Source organism: Pelophylax lessonae, assembly GCF_965119305.1.
Source record: "Pelophylax lessonae genome assembly, chromosome: 2".
NCBI lineage: Eukaryota > Metazoa > Chordata > Amphibia > Anura > Ranidae > Pelophylax > Pelophylax lessonae.
The window spans coordinates 576,099,584-576,113,026 of NC_138769.1; the positions used below are offsets into that span (position 1 = coordinate 576,099,584).

At 45.5% G+C, this 13,443-nt stretch overlaps 1 protein-coding gene across 1 annotated transcript in view; it reads left to right on the top strand.

The window, feature by feature from the left end:
- Nucleotides 1-13,443, top strand: part of MBD6 (methyl-CpG binding domain protein 6) — a 124,418-nt gene that overhangs the window by 56,062 nt on the left and 54,913 nt on the right. Inside the window, exons 4-5 of the mRNA XM_082244784.1 lie at nucleotides 266-368; nucleotides 2,591-2,759. Of these exons, the coding sequence (XP_082100910.1) occupies nucleotides 266-368; nucleotides 2,591-2,759 (272 nt within the window). The remainder of the gene's footprint in view (nucleotides 1-265; nucleotides 369-2,590; nucleotides 2,760-13,443) is intronic.

Genomic DNA, 13,443 nt, shown 5'->3' on the forward strand with positions numbered 1-13,443 from the left:
GTAAATGAAAACTAACAGACTTAACTTGCATTCAGTGCCAGTAATAGTAATGTAAAGTTTGTTTTCTCTATTACCTTCTTGATAATACCTGATATTTGATATATAGTTGCATCTTGGAAATTCTTAAATCTGGTAGGAAATTGCAGTGCTCGTAGATATATAGTTTTGGCATTTTATGAGCATATTTAAATTTTTGGTTGACCTATAGATGTAATATTTCAATTGGCCTTTCATTTGTTAATTAAAAAACTTATCTGTCCTTTAGTCCAAGTGGTACAGTTCTTACCTCTATGGATCAGTTGAAGACCTACCTAGTAACGGATGGAACCTGTAAGTGTGGGTTGGAGTGTCCCCTTAACATCTACAAGGTAAGTGTTCTCTTATTTTCTCCATTGCTCATGCTATGTTTTACCGGAAATATAATTGTAGCAAGAAAAGACAAAATGTATCTCTTTCTCGTCCATTCAAGGGACTTAGGAAGTTTTATATACTGTTAGGTTACTGTCGGCCACTGGGTTCGTTGTTAGCGCTTTCCAAACTACATTCTGGCTTGGAGCCGACCATTGACGGTTCGAATCTCGGCTGATTCAGCAGGGACGGGGTAGGCTGAATATTATTATTTGGCAATAACATGTTGCGGGCGGATTTCTGCCAGTCCCAGGCGGTCACGCCCTTCCAGCCTGTGTCTTTGAATAAGAGGGAGGTGAAGCATCCATCAATCTACATGTATTATCCCATCCCTATTGTGTTTAGCTGGTTAGTGGGCATGGAGGAGGAGGGAGGGAGTGGGCTGTCATTTACCACTGTGTATAGGCCCATATATGTGTGACTCTATGGTCACAAACTGCTCAGATGTGATAGAGAGGAAATGCTCAGCATAGAACTCTCTGAAAACTGAGCATGTGCAGAGTTGCCAACACCGCTCTGCAAAATCCCTAACTGAATGGGTAAGGCATAAGGGGGGAAATAGAGAACAGCTAGATCCACCAGGTTTTTTGCAGAATATAGAAAATTAATGAGTATAAACAGCATGTAATACAGCCTTTATTGTTTAGTTTTTTATGATATGGGCTTAGTGACACTTTAACCACTTCTCGACTGCCGGCCGCAGATTTACGTCGGTACTTTGATGCTAAATACTGGTGTTATGGCAGCAGATAGCTGCCATAACTCCAGTATTTTCTTACATGCCCGGCGGTGCTCTTTCACATAAGTGGTTCCAGCGGCGGATTCGCCGTGGGATCACTTTTATGGACGGCGGGAGAGGTGCCCCTCCCGCCGCTTCCTCGGTAGTGAGGAAAACGATCCGGTCCTTCTGTGTCCCAGGCAGGAAGTCGAGAAAAGGCAAGATGGCCCCCACTTGACTCTATGGCCTTGGAGGACCGGAGCAACGTCATACGTCGCTTCCGCTCAACGGCCTTAAAGGGCTCATTTTTTTTTATTTTTTTTGCTTTTAAGTGTAGATGTGAGATCTGAGTTATTTTTGACCCCAGATCTCACATTAAAGAGGACCTGTCCTGCTTATTTCTATTACAAGGAATGTTTACATTCCTTGTAATAGGAATAAAAGTGATAAAAAATGTTTTTTTTAAAGGGACAGTGTAAAAAAAAAAAAAAGTAAAATAAATTTTAAAAAATATTTAAAGTGCCCCATCCCTCTGAGCTCACGTGCAGAAGCGAACGCATACGCAAGTCACGGCCACATATGTAAACAGTTTGCCGCGATCGTTCGAGCGAGAGCAATAATTCTAGCCCTGAACCTCCTCTGTAACTCTAAACTGTTAACCTGTAGAAATGTTTAAAGCGTCGCCTATGGAGATTTTTACGTAACAATGTTTGTCCTCATTCCACGAGCGTGCGCATTTTGAAGCATGACATGTTGGGTATCTGTTTACTTGGCGTAACATTATCTTTTACATTCTAGAAAAAAATTGGGCTAAATTTACTGTTTTCTTATTTTTTTTTATTCAGTAAAGTGTATTTTTCCAAACATTGCGTTTGTAAGACCTCTGCGCAAATATGATGTGACATAAAGTATTGCAATGATCTCCATTTTATTCTCTAGGTCTCTGCTAAAAAAAAAATATAGAATGTTTGGGGGTTCTAAGTAATTTTATAGCAAAAAATACTGATTTTAACTTGTAAACAACAAGTGTCAGAAATAGGCCTGGTCCTTAAGTCTTTAAAAGAAAGCCAGTAGTAGAGACTGCCATTACGGTCCTTATCTGAAAATTCTTGTTGCTTGGCTGTTTCAATACCTTAAGTCACAGAAACAAAGCAAACATACAGCAAGTAAAGTCAGAATGCATTTAGAATTCTTATTTGCACACTTATGGGCATAGGACTTAAAAAATAAAAGGGGCTGTGGATCAGTGTGATAGCCAGGCAGTCAGCATTTTCAGAAGTAAAGGTCAGCAGTGGCAGCTTCTATACTTTCCTCAACTTAAAAATGTATCTGTTATTACCTTCATGTCTTTATTACCATCCTAAATTTTTTTTCTTTCACTTATATAAAAGTAATATTTATAATTTTCTTTACTTTGCATTAGTTGGGTTGAAAAAACTCAGTGACTTTTTTTATTGCCTGCAGGTTTTTAACTTTGATCCTAGAGCAGTAGTGAAGAGGCGCAGCGCAGAAGACGTAAAAGCTGAGGAGGACATGACCAAACTCTGCAACCATCGTAGGAAAATTGTGGCCCTAGCTACTTTGTACAAGAGCATTGAAAGTACTCCCCTTGCACTACAAAATCAAGCTGCTGGTGTGTATTTCTTATGTTTCTATTACCTTCTCTTCCGGCTTATATTGAAAACATGGGACGAGGTGTAACCCGCTCACCCATACAGATTTGTCCTAGCCGTCATCTGCATAATAGAGGAGAACCCTTCCAGACCGCAGTGTAGTTCTGAATGCAACTACTATTTATAGAAGCTGCCAGAAACAGTCAATCACCGTGGCTGTTTATCAGCCACCAGTAAAACATTAGTATAAATCCGGTACAGAGATTTATGGGAGAGCTGGATCAAGCCACGTCTGAGCAGAAACGTATTCCATTTAAAAAGAAAAATGAGGTTTCCTTTGAACAGGAATAATTTCAATTTAAAAGAGAAATTAAATATTTTGCAAAATAAAGTACATAAAGCTTCCCCCATTTCACAACTACAAAGATTGGCTATTCTAAGTGAAGCGGATACTCATTGTCTAAATGCCCTATTAATGCAATAATGTTGTTCAGGGCATAATGGCTGAGGGTACTACCTGCTAAAGGGTGACAACGTCTCCCAATTGTGCTCCTGTGTTGTCACATTGTAACTTGGGCTTTAGATGGAATCTACAGAAGACTGTTTCAAAATAAGTTACACAGGTATAGCCCACTGTTGTCACCATTAAGAAACCTGCCCTGAGGAATCCCATGTGAACATCGCGGAGGTACATGCATTTGACAAGAAAATGCTGCAAAGAGGCTGCAGGAGATGTACAACATGGAAATGCAGCAAAGATTTAAAAAAAAAAAAACATGTATTTTTTTAAAAAAAATACCAGTAGTTTTATGTGGAGTGATTTAGAAAATTAAATTTCATTCATTTAGGGTTACAACTACTTCAACTTCTTTAAAGGGTAAGTTCACCTTTTTAAAAAATAAATAAATAATAAATGTGAATTGTTTGCAAGTACAAATATGCATTTATTTATTTTTTTTGAAGCCCGTAAAGCACTGCAACCATGATCAGCAGATCATGGAGGATGCAGTGTCAGCCTCCTGCAGGCTGTCTGTGTAGCTGTCTGCCTGTACTTTCGATATGGGCAGGCAGTTAGTGAATGAGCAGAAGATGAATTAACTTCCCAGAGCGCTCATCAGCACCCTGGTAGTTCTTTGAGAACTACAACCCAGCATTTTTTATTTATTTATTTTTTTGTGGAAGTACCTTTTTTTTTCCTTTTTTATTTTTTTTTAAATTTCCACCACTTCCGGCTATGTCACCACAATGAGGTCCCTCATCTCTGGTCTCCTTTTGTTACCATGCATGGGTAAGATCGGGATGTGAATGTTGATGTAGCCAGCTGCACCAAATCCTGTAAGATAAGGGCTGGTGGCTTCAGATACCAGCAGATGACACGGCCGCTGCCAGCTGTTCTAGAATCACAGTTCAGGTATGGAATTAAATATTTTAGACACAATTATCAGTAATAACAATACCTAATGTGAGAACAGCTATAATTAAGATGCACAAACATTACTCAGGAAGACTGCAGCTTCTCTTTAATTCACTGAACTCTGTGAATGAATGATGCAGCCGTGTGGATGGAGCCCCGCACAGCCATGTTCTTTTTGAATTGTGACAGCGGGGAGGAAATTCCTGGTCCACTGTCACAGGGAGGAGGGAGGGGCTGTCTTTGGGAAAGCAGGCAGATGCTGGACATGTTATATATTACTCCATAAAAATGGGTGTAACATGTTCACAAAGGTGAACTTCTCCTTCGACCTTTATCTTACTTTATTCCTTAACCTAACGCCTAAAATGACCTCATGATACCTAAAATATAAATTGATAACTTTGGACCCACCTCTAATTCTTAAAGTGGAACTACACTGCATCTGAACGCTACAAACCAAAAATGCTATTTCATTAATTTTTATTATTAAAAGCAAACTCGCCCATCCATCCATCCATCCATGTCTCCATGCTTTATTTAGCTAAAATGTCACTTTGAAAAAACACCCCCTAGCATTTCTGGCCGTGGTAAGGGCTTCATGTAGCATTTACTTCTTAGAATCCATCTACCCTTAACTCAGGCATGCAGACAGGTGGGTGTGCTTAGCTGAGAAAACCTCTCCTGAAGACTCTTGGGATGTATGACATCATTTGCCTAGGCCTGGAAACCAGACGCTAACTGAAGAAATTTAAAAATAAAAGTTTAAAACAAGCAAATATGATATACACTCCTACCTATTTAATAATGCTAGTAGGATAATGATTACACATAGTCAATGTTGATTGGAAGAGTGAATTCTGCTTTAAAAAGTACCTTTTCATTATCTGAATAAGGACCTGTGTTTACCTCAGACTGGTTTTGCGTTCTTATACAAGTCTACAGAAATGCAAAATCCATGTGAAGCAGATCAAATGCTAGTCAGGAAGAGGTCAACTGCAGGTCACATGCACCTGTCAATGAATTCTGTATGAGCTCCGAATTGTCTCCTGATGTCATACTAATGCCATTGACACAACCCAAGCCTGTTGATTCAGGCCCTAAAACACCGCTCCTGAGCACCCTCATGTAAGTAAAATCCTGGACAAAGATCACATAGTCTTTGAGTGTTGCAGATGTTACAAGCCATTGCAAATGCCAATTTGTTTATGGTTTTTAATCAAACTTGGCCTGGTAGGCCTGAGATAAGAGTATCAGCAAAGCACAACCAAAAGCTTAGTCTATGTAATTCCATCCCAATCACTCTCTGCGTGGAGTTTGTGTGTTCTTACCACGTTTGTATGAGCTTCCTTTGTTTGCACTTTGTTACCTCCCCCTCACTCCTCAGTCTGAAAACATGCTAATTGGTAGTGTGTGTGTTTGGTTGGGATATTTAGGGAGCAGGCAATTGATGTGAATGGATTTTCGTACTCTGTGCATGTATGTATACTGTTTATATTGCACAAAGTTAAAAGAGAAGTATGGGGTTTTGTTGTTGTTGTTTTTTCTCAGAATCATAGTTACCTAGGTGGATGCAGCATCGGTCCCCCTCCGACTTTAAGACTGAGAACCAAGCAATTAATCAACGCCAATCGCTGGGTTCTCAGTGCTCCCTGAGCAGAGAGCTGATGAATGTCATTCACCGTTGTCTTCTCTGCCGCACCCCCCGCTCAGTGGGGCACTGGGCTGTGGAGGGGGGGGGGGGAGGGCGGGAGTAGGTAGCTCAGGCTCTCAGCGGTTCGCTGAGAAGGTGAGCCGGGTGGTGGTCCAGGCATGTGGGTGGGTCCTGACTTCGTTGTTTCGCGAGCCTGGATTGGTTCTGTGACGTCAGCCGACAGTGAGCTTCAGCCTGCTGTTTGCTGAAAAATGGTCACAGAAGTGCAGAACCAATTGCATGCCTGTGATCCATAGGAGAAATACAGCCAATGCTGTACTTTTCCTTTTAAGTTCTATCAACACATAGCTGCTTTCATGAACATATACAGTATAATTACAGACTACAGCCAGTCCCCGGGTTAAAAACAAGATAGGTTCTGTAGGTTTGTTAATTTGAATTTGTATGCGAGTTGGAACAGGTAAATTTTTTAAGTGTAACTCCAGCCAAAAAAAATAATTTCTCTTTCGTTTGTTTACGGACACAGCTCCATATCTTCTTGACCCTTGGGTTATGCTGCCCCCTACAGGAGTAGGACGCTAGGCGGAAAAAAATGTACTACTCCTACGGGCTATACTCCCACTTCCTGCTATAAGACTTCAGTTTTTTTTCTGCCTAGTCAGGGGTAAGGACCCAGTTCCTTGCTAGGATCTCTGGTCCTGGCATTTCTTCCTTTTTTTAAACTGAATTTTTTTTTTCTTCTGAACTACAATCAAGTCTTTTCCAGTCAGAACTACAATCAACTGCCGGACTGCGCAACGCAATGGATATTCTAGATCCTTACAGTTTTCCCAGTCCGGGCAGTGAGCACGCCCCGACCCCAGCTCTGCGCTAGGTCAGCCGCGACATCACCCTAAGGCGGGGGCTGGCTGGCAAGTTAAACATCCCGTAAAGACGCATTTCCCTGGTCACGACATGTGTCGCAGCATACCTTTGGCCCGCAGCACCCCCATTCTAAGATGGTGCGGTGGCCTGCCCGGAGTGATGCTCGCTTGGTTCCAAGGTTTGGTAAGTAGTGTCCCCCCTCTCCTCTGGTGAATTCTCGTGGTGAACGCGGGCCCCTCCCCGGGTTGGTACGCCCCCCCATGTGTCCTTCCTTTCCAAATGGTGCCCCCCTCTTCCACTAGTGGGTTCCCCATGCACAAGCACCCCCCCCCCCCCGGGGTGGCCATACTATTTACATGTTTGGGGTGTTAAGTGGGGTTAGAGGGGGGGAGGGAGTGCGCCACCAGCAGCTCAGTTTAGCGGTTTTCTGGGAAAAATGTCCTGGGGGGGGGGTCCCTGACAGGGCCCCCTTTTCTTGGCTGCATGTATCTGGGGGTCCCGGGAGTCCCGCGGGCGCCACAATTTTGCGGTGGATGGCTGCTATTGGTATCGGTGGCCATGTTTGTGTAGCTCGGCGACCATGTTTTGGTAGCTCCCCATTGAAATCAATGTGGCAGCCATTTTCTTGTAGCCTGTAGAGCGTTGATTTGGTGGTAGGCCTCTAATGGCAGTGCCCGCGTTTTCTCTTCCTCTCTGATTGCCGCACGGCATGCAGCTTGGCACTCCGTGTCCCTCCTGAGTCAGTGGTGGTGAGTCCCTGTGGGTGTGCAAGCTCCCTCTTTCTGCTATAGCAGTACTTTTGGTGCGCTGGGACCTGTGGTGCCACCAGTGCAGCGGTGGGGGGGGGGGGGGGATTTTTACAGCAATTTTTTTTTTGTAATCTTTTTCCCCCAGATTTTGCTGGCCGTCCCTGGAGCACGTGTCACCACCTGACCCACTGTAAGAAACTGCGGGACCCTCTGGGTCTCAGTCCACCCTGGCGGCCATGACGGCGCTCCTGCAATCACTGGTGTCAAAAGTTGATATGGCCCTTCAACATAGGCCTAGCATAAAGCATCCCCTGCCTTCACCTGCATCCTCTGCCTCCTCAGATTCTTACATTAATTTGGTCGCAGCGGACTCGAGTCACCCTACTAGGTCTGCGTCCATGCACCCTAAGTGCTCTTACAATGAGGATGAATCCTCTTCCACTACAGCCGCGCATGAAAAGGCGCTTGTGGAGGCACCAAATGTATCCGTGCGGGAAACTTTAAAAATGGAGGACTCAGCTAACGCTGCGCCGGTGCAATTTGGTCCCTGCAGACCATTCGAAGGCGACTAAGGTTTTCCCCTTTCCCGCCTATTTTGACAACATTGTCGCAAGTCAGTTGGGTTCCCCAAAATGCATGGTCGGGATACCTAAAGTGTTTCGCTAGAGGGTATCCTTTTGAAGAGTCCCTTTGAAGAAACTGACAGTTCCAACGGTGGTAGATTCTCACGTTTCTAGGTTAAATAAAGCCACACTGCTACCAGTGGAGAACTCTCCATCCTTTAAGGACCTAGTTTACAAGAGAGCTGAATCTTTGGTCCGATACCTTTTTAACGTAGCCGTTTCAATTTTGAGGCCGGTGTTTGCCATAACCTTGGTCTCCCAGACCTTAACGGAATGGGCAAAGCTTCTGCGCCAGAATTTGGAAGAGTGTTGGCATCCTCCTGAGCTGGCGGATCAGTTAGTACAGGGAGTACAATATATCTGTGATGCCTATCTGGACGCAACCCCTTTAGCCTGCAGGGTGTCTGTGACAGCAGTGACCCTCCGCCGCATGATTTGGCTGAATGCTGGTCTGCGGACCAGGCTTCCAAAAGGGTGCTGACCAGTCTCCCTTTTGTAGGAGACTGCCTGTTCTGAGCTTCCATGGAAGAGGACATTAAAGGTCTTATGGAAGGTCAGAGTACTCTACTTCCGCAGGTTACCAAGAGCAAGGACGCTCGTCACAAGCGTGGTCCTTTCTTTTCAGCACATAAACGGCTTTTCCGTCCCGCGGGATCGCAGAATAAGGGATCAAAATCCACCCATAACTTCGTGGGAGGTTTCAAGAGACCCTGGTCTGGTAAGTCAAAAGCGGGTCCTGTCGGTACCGCAGACAAGTTTACTTCTGCCTAAAGGGGCGTCCTCACTCGTACCTGGGGTGGGGGGACTTCGCTTTTTTCCAGACCCGTGGACCTCTTTTATTCACGACAAATGGGTCCACTAATTGATTCGGTCCGGTTACAAGATCGAGCTCCGGTCCTTGCCTCCGGCAAGGTTCTTCCCTTCCAACTTGCGTCTGTCCCTGAATCGTCTGCGAGGCCTTCTCGGGGTGGTACAGGATCTCCTCTCCCAAGGAGTCATTGTACTAGTTCAAGAGTCAGAAAGTTTTCAGGGGTTTTATTCAAACCTATTTACTGTCCCCAGGAAGGAAAGCAAGGTCTATCCAATCCTGGATCTCAAGGCCTTGAACCGCTTTGTGCGGGTTCAGAAATTTCAGATGAAGTCCATTCGCACGGTAGTGGCATCCCTTCATCAAGGGGATTTTCTGGCCTTTAGCGATATTAAGGGTGGCTACATTCATATCCCAATTTGTGTCAGGCATCAGCGTTTTCATCGCTTTGCCGTAGGCGAGGAGCACTGTCAATTTGTGGCATTACCCTTTGGTCTCACCTCAGCTCCCAGGGGGTTCACAAAAGTTTTGGCTCCGGTGTTAGCCTTGCTCAGGCAAAGGGGGATCGCAGTACTGGGGTACCTCAACGACCTACTTCTGCGAGCAGAATCTCTGACTGTCTTAAAACGATGTGGATATCACTGTGTGAACCTTGCAAGAGTTCGGCTAGATACAAAATGTTTTAAAAATCGGTTCTGACGCTGTCCAACAAGCTGGACTACCTGGGCCTGACTCTGGATTCAGCTTCAGCCCGGGTGTTTCTTCCAGAGACAAAACTCCTAAAATTGCAGCATGCGATTCGGCTCCTGTTATCAAACCGGCAGTCGTCTCTCAAGACTTGCATGCAAGTGCTGGCCTTGATGGTCTACACTTTCAAGGTGGTTCCATTTGCTCAGTTCCATAACAGACCTCTGCAAAAGGATATTCTTGCCAAATAGGACAAGAATCCACGGTCCCTAGACAATCTGATCCTGTTGAGCCAGGGTACGAGGGGTCCTTGATATGGTGGCTCAGCTCCCTGGTGCTTCAACAGGAAAAATCCTTTCTCCCCCTGTACTGGACGGTTGTCACCACGGAAGCCAGCCTGTCCAGGTGGGGAGGTGTCTTGGCACAGATCTGGCTCAGGGAGTTTATGAAATGGGAGAAGTCCAGTCTGCCGATCATTGTCCTGGAGATTCGGGCAATCTGGCTTTGCCTGTCTTTGTGGACGGACCGCCTGCAGGGGCGCCCGGTAAGGATTCAATCGGACAACGCCACGGCTGCGGCATATGTCAATCATCAAGGGGGCACCAAAAGTGCCCTAGCACAGAGAAGTGGCCGGCACTCTAAGGTGGGCAGAACGGTTTGTTCCAGCCCTCTCTGCGGTGCGCATTCCAGGGGTGGAAAATTGGCAGGCCGACTTCCTCAGTCGGCAGGCGCTGGATCAGGGAGAATGGTCTCTTCACCCGGGGGTGTTTTAACAACTGAGTCTCCGGTGGGGGACTCCCGCTGTGGACCTGTTGGCCTCTCGCCTCAACCGGAAGATTCAGAGGTTTGTGGCAAGGTCTCGGGACCCTCTGGCTGACACCACAGACGCTCTGGTGGTCCATTGGGGCCAGTATCGTCTAATGTATGACTTTCCTCCACTAAACTTCTGGCGCAGAATCGAGGCAGAAGGGATTCCAGTCATTCTGGTGGCCCCAGACTGGCCTCGCCGGTCTTGGTATGCAGACCTGGTAAGACTGGTAGTCGACGTCCCTTGGAAACTCCCTCTCAGAGAAAATATTTTATCTTGGGGATCAATCTTCCAGCCTGCTTTTGGGTCGCTGGCTTTAACGGCCTGGCTATTGCAAGCCAGGTGCTGAAGGACAGAGGGTTGTTGGATTCAGTAACTCCTACACTGTTGAAAGCTAGAAAATCTACTTCTAGGAAGATTTATCATCAAGTTTGGAGGGTGTACATTTCTTTGTGTGAGTCTTGAGGGGTTCCCCCCATTCCTTGCCATAGCGTTTGGCCCTGGGCACCATCAAGGGCCAGATTTCCGCTTTGGAAATCTTCTTCCAGCGTCCGTTGGCCACAAATTCCTTGGTTCACACTTTCGTTTAGGGGATACGCCACCTGGCTCCTCCGGTAAGGTTCCCGGTTCCTCCGTGGGACCTCAATATGGTATTGCCGATTCTTCAAAAACCGCCTTTTGAAAACATTTGTGAACTTCCTCTGCTTACTTTGTCACAGAAGGTGGCCTTCTTGGTGGCTATTACTTCGGCACGCAGGGTATCAGAGCTGGCTGTGTTGTCCTGTCCGTCACCTTACCTGGTATTTCAAAGGGACAAAGTGGTGTTACGTCCCTGCCACTCTTTCCTTCCTAAGATCGTCTCTGATTTCCACTTAAATGAAGACATTGTGTTTCCTTCCTTGTGTCCTAAGCCTAAGCATCTTAAAGAGATGCCTTACATTCCCTGGAAGTGGTTCGGGCAATCAGGGTGTACCTGTTCGCGAATGAGTCGATTTGGTAATCTGATTCCTTGTTTGTCCTTACGGATGGGTCTCGTAAGGGGCAGGCCGCATCTGCTGCGATAATTTCCAGATGGATCAGGCAGACATGGTGCATGCATATTCCATTAAGGGTCAAATTTCTCCTTTCCCTGTTAAGGCACATTCTACAAGGGCGTTTAGTGCCTCCTGGGCCTTCCGTCATCAGGCGTCAGTGGTCCAGGTTTGCAAGGCGGCCACCTGGTCGTCTATGCATACCTTCATCAAATTTTACAAGGTGGGTGTAGTCACATCTGCAGATGCTGCTTTTGACCGCAGAGGTTTGTAGGCTGCTGTGGCAGAGGCTTAAGCAGGGGTGTATTTTTTTTTTGGTAGGTGAGCTCCAGTTGTTCCTGGTTTAAGCTCCTGTTTTACCTGTTTGGCTACGTTTTACCTTTGGGAAGTGTGTTGTTGCTGTGTTCTTCCCACCCCTCATGTTTGACATTGCTTTGGGTCGTCCCAAGGGTCAAGAAGATATGGAGCTGTGTCCATCAATGAACGAAAGAGAAAACTGGATTTTTGTCTTAGTGCTCTTTCACGCGGACGTTCCGTATGTCCGTAAATCGCCCCATCCGTTTGCGGGTAATATACGGACATAATGAATGTCTATGGGATTGCGGATGACCATCCGCTGACATCCGATTTTCGTCCTTTCAGTTCTGTTCCGTTTTTTGGAACGGAACAGAACCCTATTTTTGTTCCGTTTAAAAAACGGAGCGAATGCAAAAAACGGATGTCAGTAGTGTCATCCGCTGACATCCGCAATGCCCATAGACATACATTATGTCCGTAGATCATCCGCAAACGGATGGGATGATATGCGGACATACGGAGCAGATGACACAAGTGTCATCCGTGTCCGTGAAAAAAAAAAGTGCCGGAGCGGATCGCAATACGGTCCGCCCCGTGTGAAAGAGCCCTTACCGTAAAATCCTTTTCTCTGATGTTCATTGACGGACACAGCAATAACAGGAAGTGGGAGTATACCGCCCTATAGGCGTAGTCATTTTTTTTTTTCCACCTAGTGTTCTACTCCTGTAGGGGATAGCATAACCCAAGGATCAAAAAGATATGGAGCTGTGTCGTCAATGAACATCAGAGAAAAGGATTTTACGGTAAGACAAAAATCAGTTTTTGTATGTTTTCTTGGATAGAATAGGGAAGGGTTAACTAAACCCCTATAATGTTTGTTTTGCTGTCTGTGCCCCTGTTCAGAAAATTTCACCTCTTTCTGTCCCAGTGACAATTGGATTTTGAAAATTTTGGGTTGGCGTAAAAAAAAGATTGGCGCTAAAGCTTCAGGGGAAACACCTTTTTCCCATGATAACTCTTACAGGTTTGAACTTCCTTTCTTAGGGGTAGATTTCCTTTCACTTCCTGTTGCCTTCCTTTTTGCAAGTATGAGTCATACACTGGATCAAATGTCGAAAGTATTGGGACGTCTGCCTTTACATGCACATGAACTTTAATGGCATCCCAGTCCTAGCCCTTAGCATTCGATATTGAGTTGGCCCACCCTTTGCATCTATAACAGCCTCAGCTATTCTACCAGAAGCACATTTATGAGATCAGGCATGGATGTTGGATAAGAAGGCCTGGCTCACAGTTTCCACTCTTAATTCATCCCAAAGCTGTTCTATCAGTTAGTTAGAGGTCAGGACTGTCCAGTCAAGTTCCTCCTCCTCAAACTTGCTCATCCATGTTTTAATAGACCTTGCTTTATGCACTGCTCTAAATCGTTTGGTGGAGGGGGTATTATGGTGTGAGGTTGTTGATCAGGGTTTGGGCTTGCCCTTTAGTTCCAGTGAAGGGAACTCTTAAGGCCAATACATTTTGGACAATTTTTTGCTCCCAACTTTGTGGGAACAGTTTGGAGATGGCCCATTGCTGTTCCAACATGAACTTGACTGGCCTGCACAAAGTCCTGACCTCAACCCGATAGAACACCTTTGGGATGAATTAGAGTGGAGACTGCGAGCCAGGCCTTCTCGTCCAACCTCAGTGCCTTACTTCACAGATGCGATGCCATTAAAGTTCATGTGTGTGTGTGTAAAGGCAGGTGTCCCAAAACTTTTGACAATATA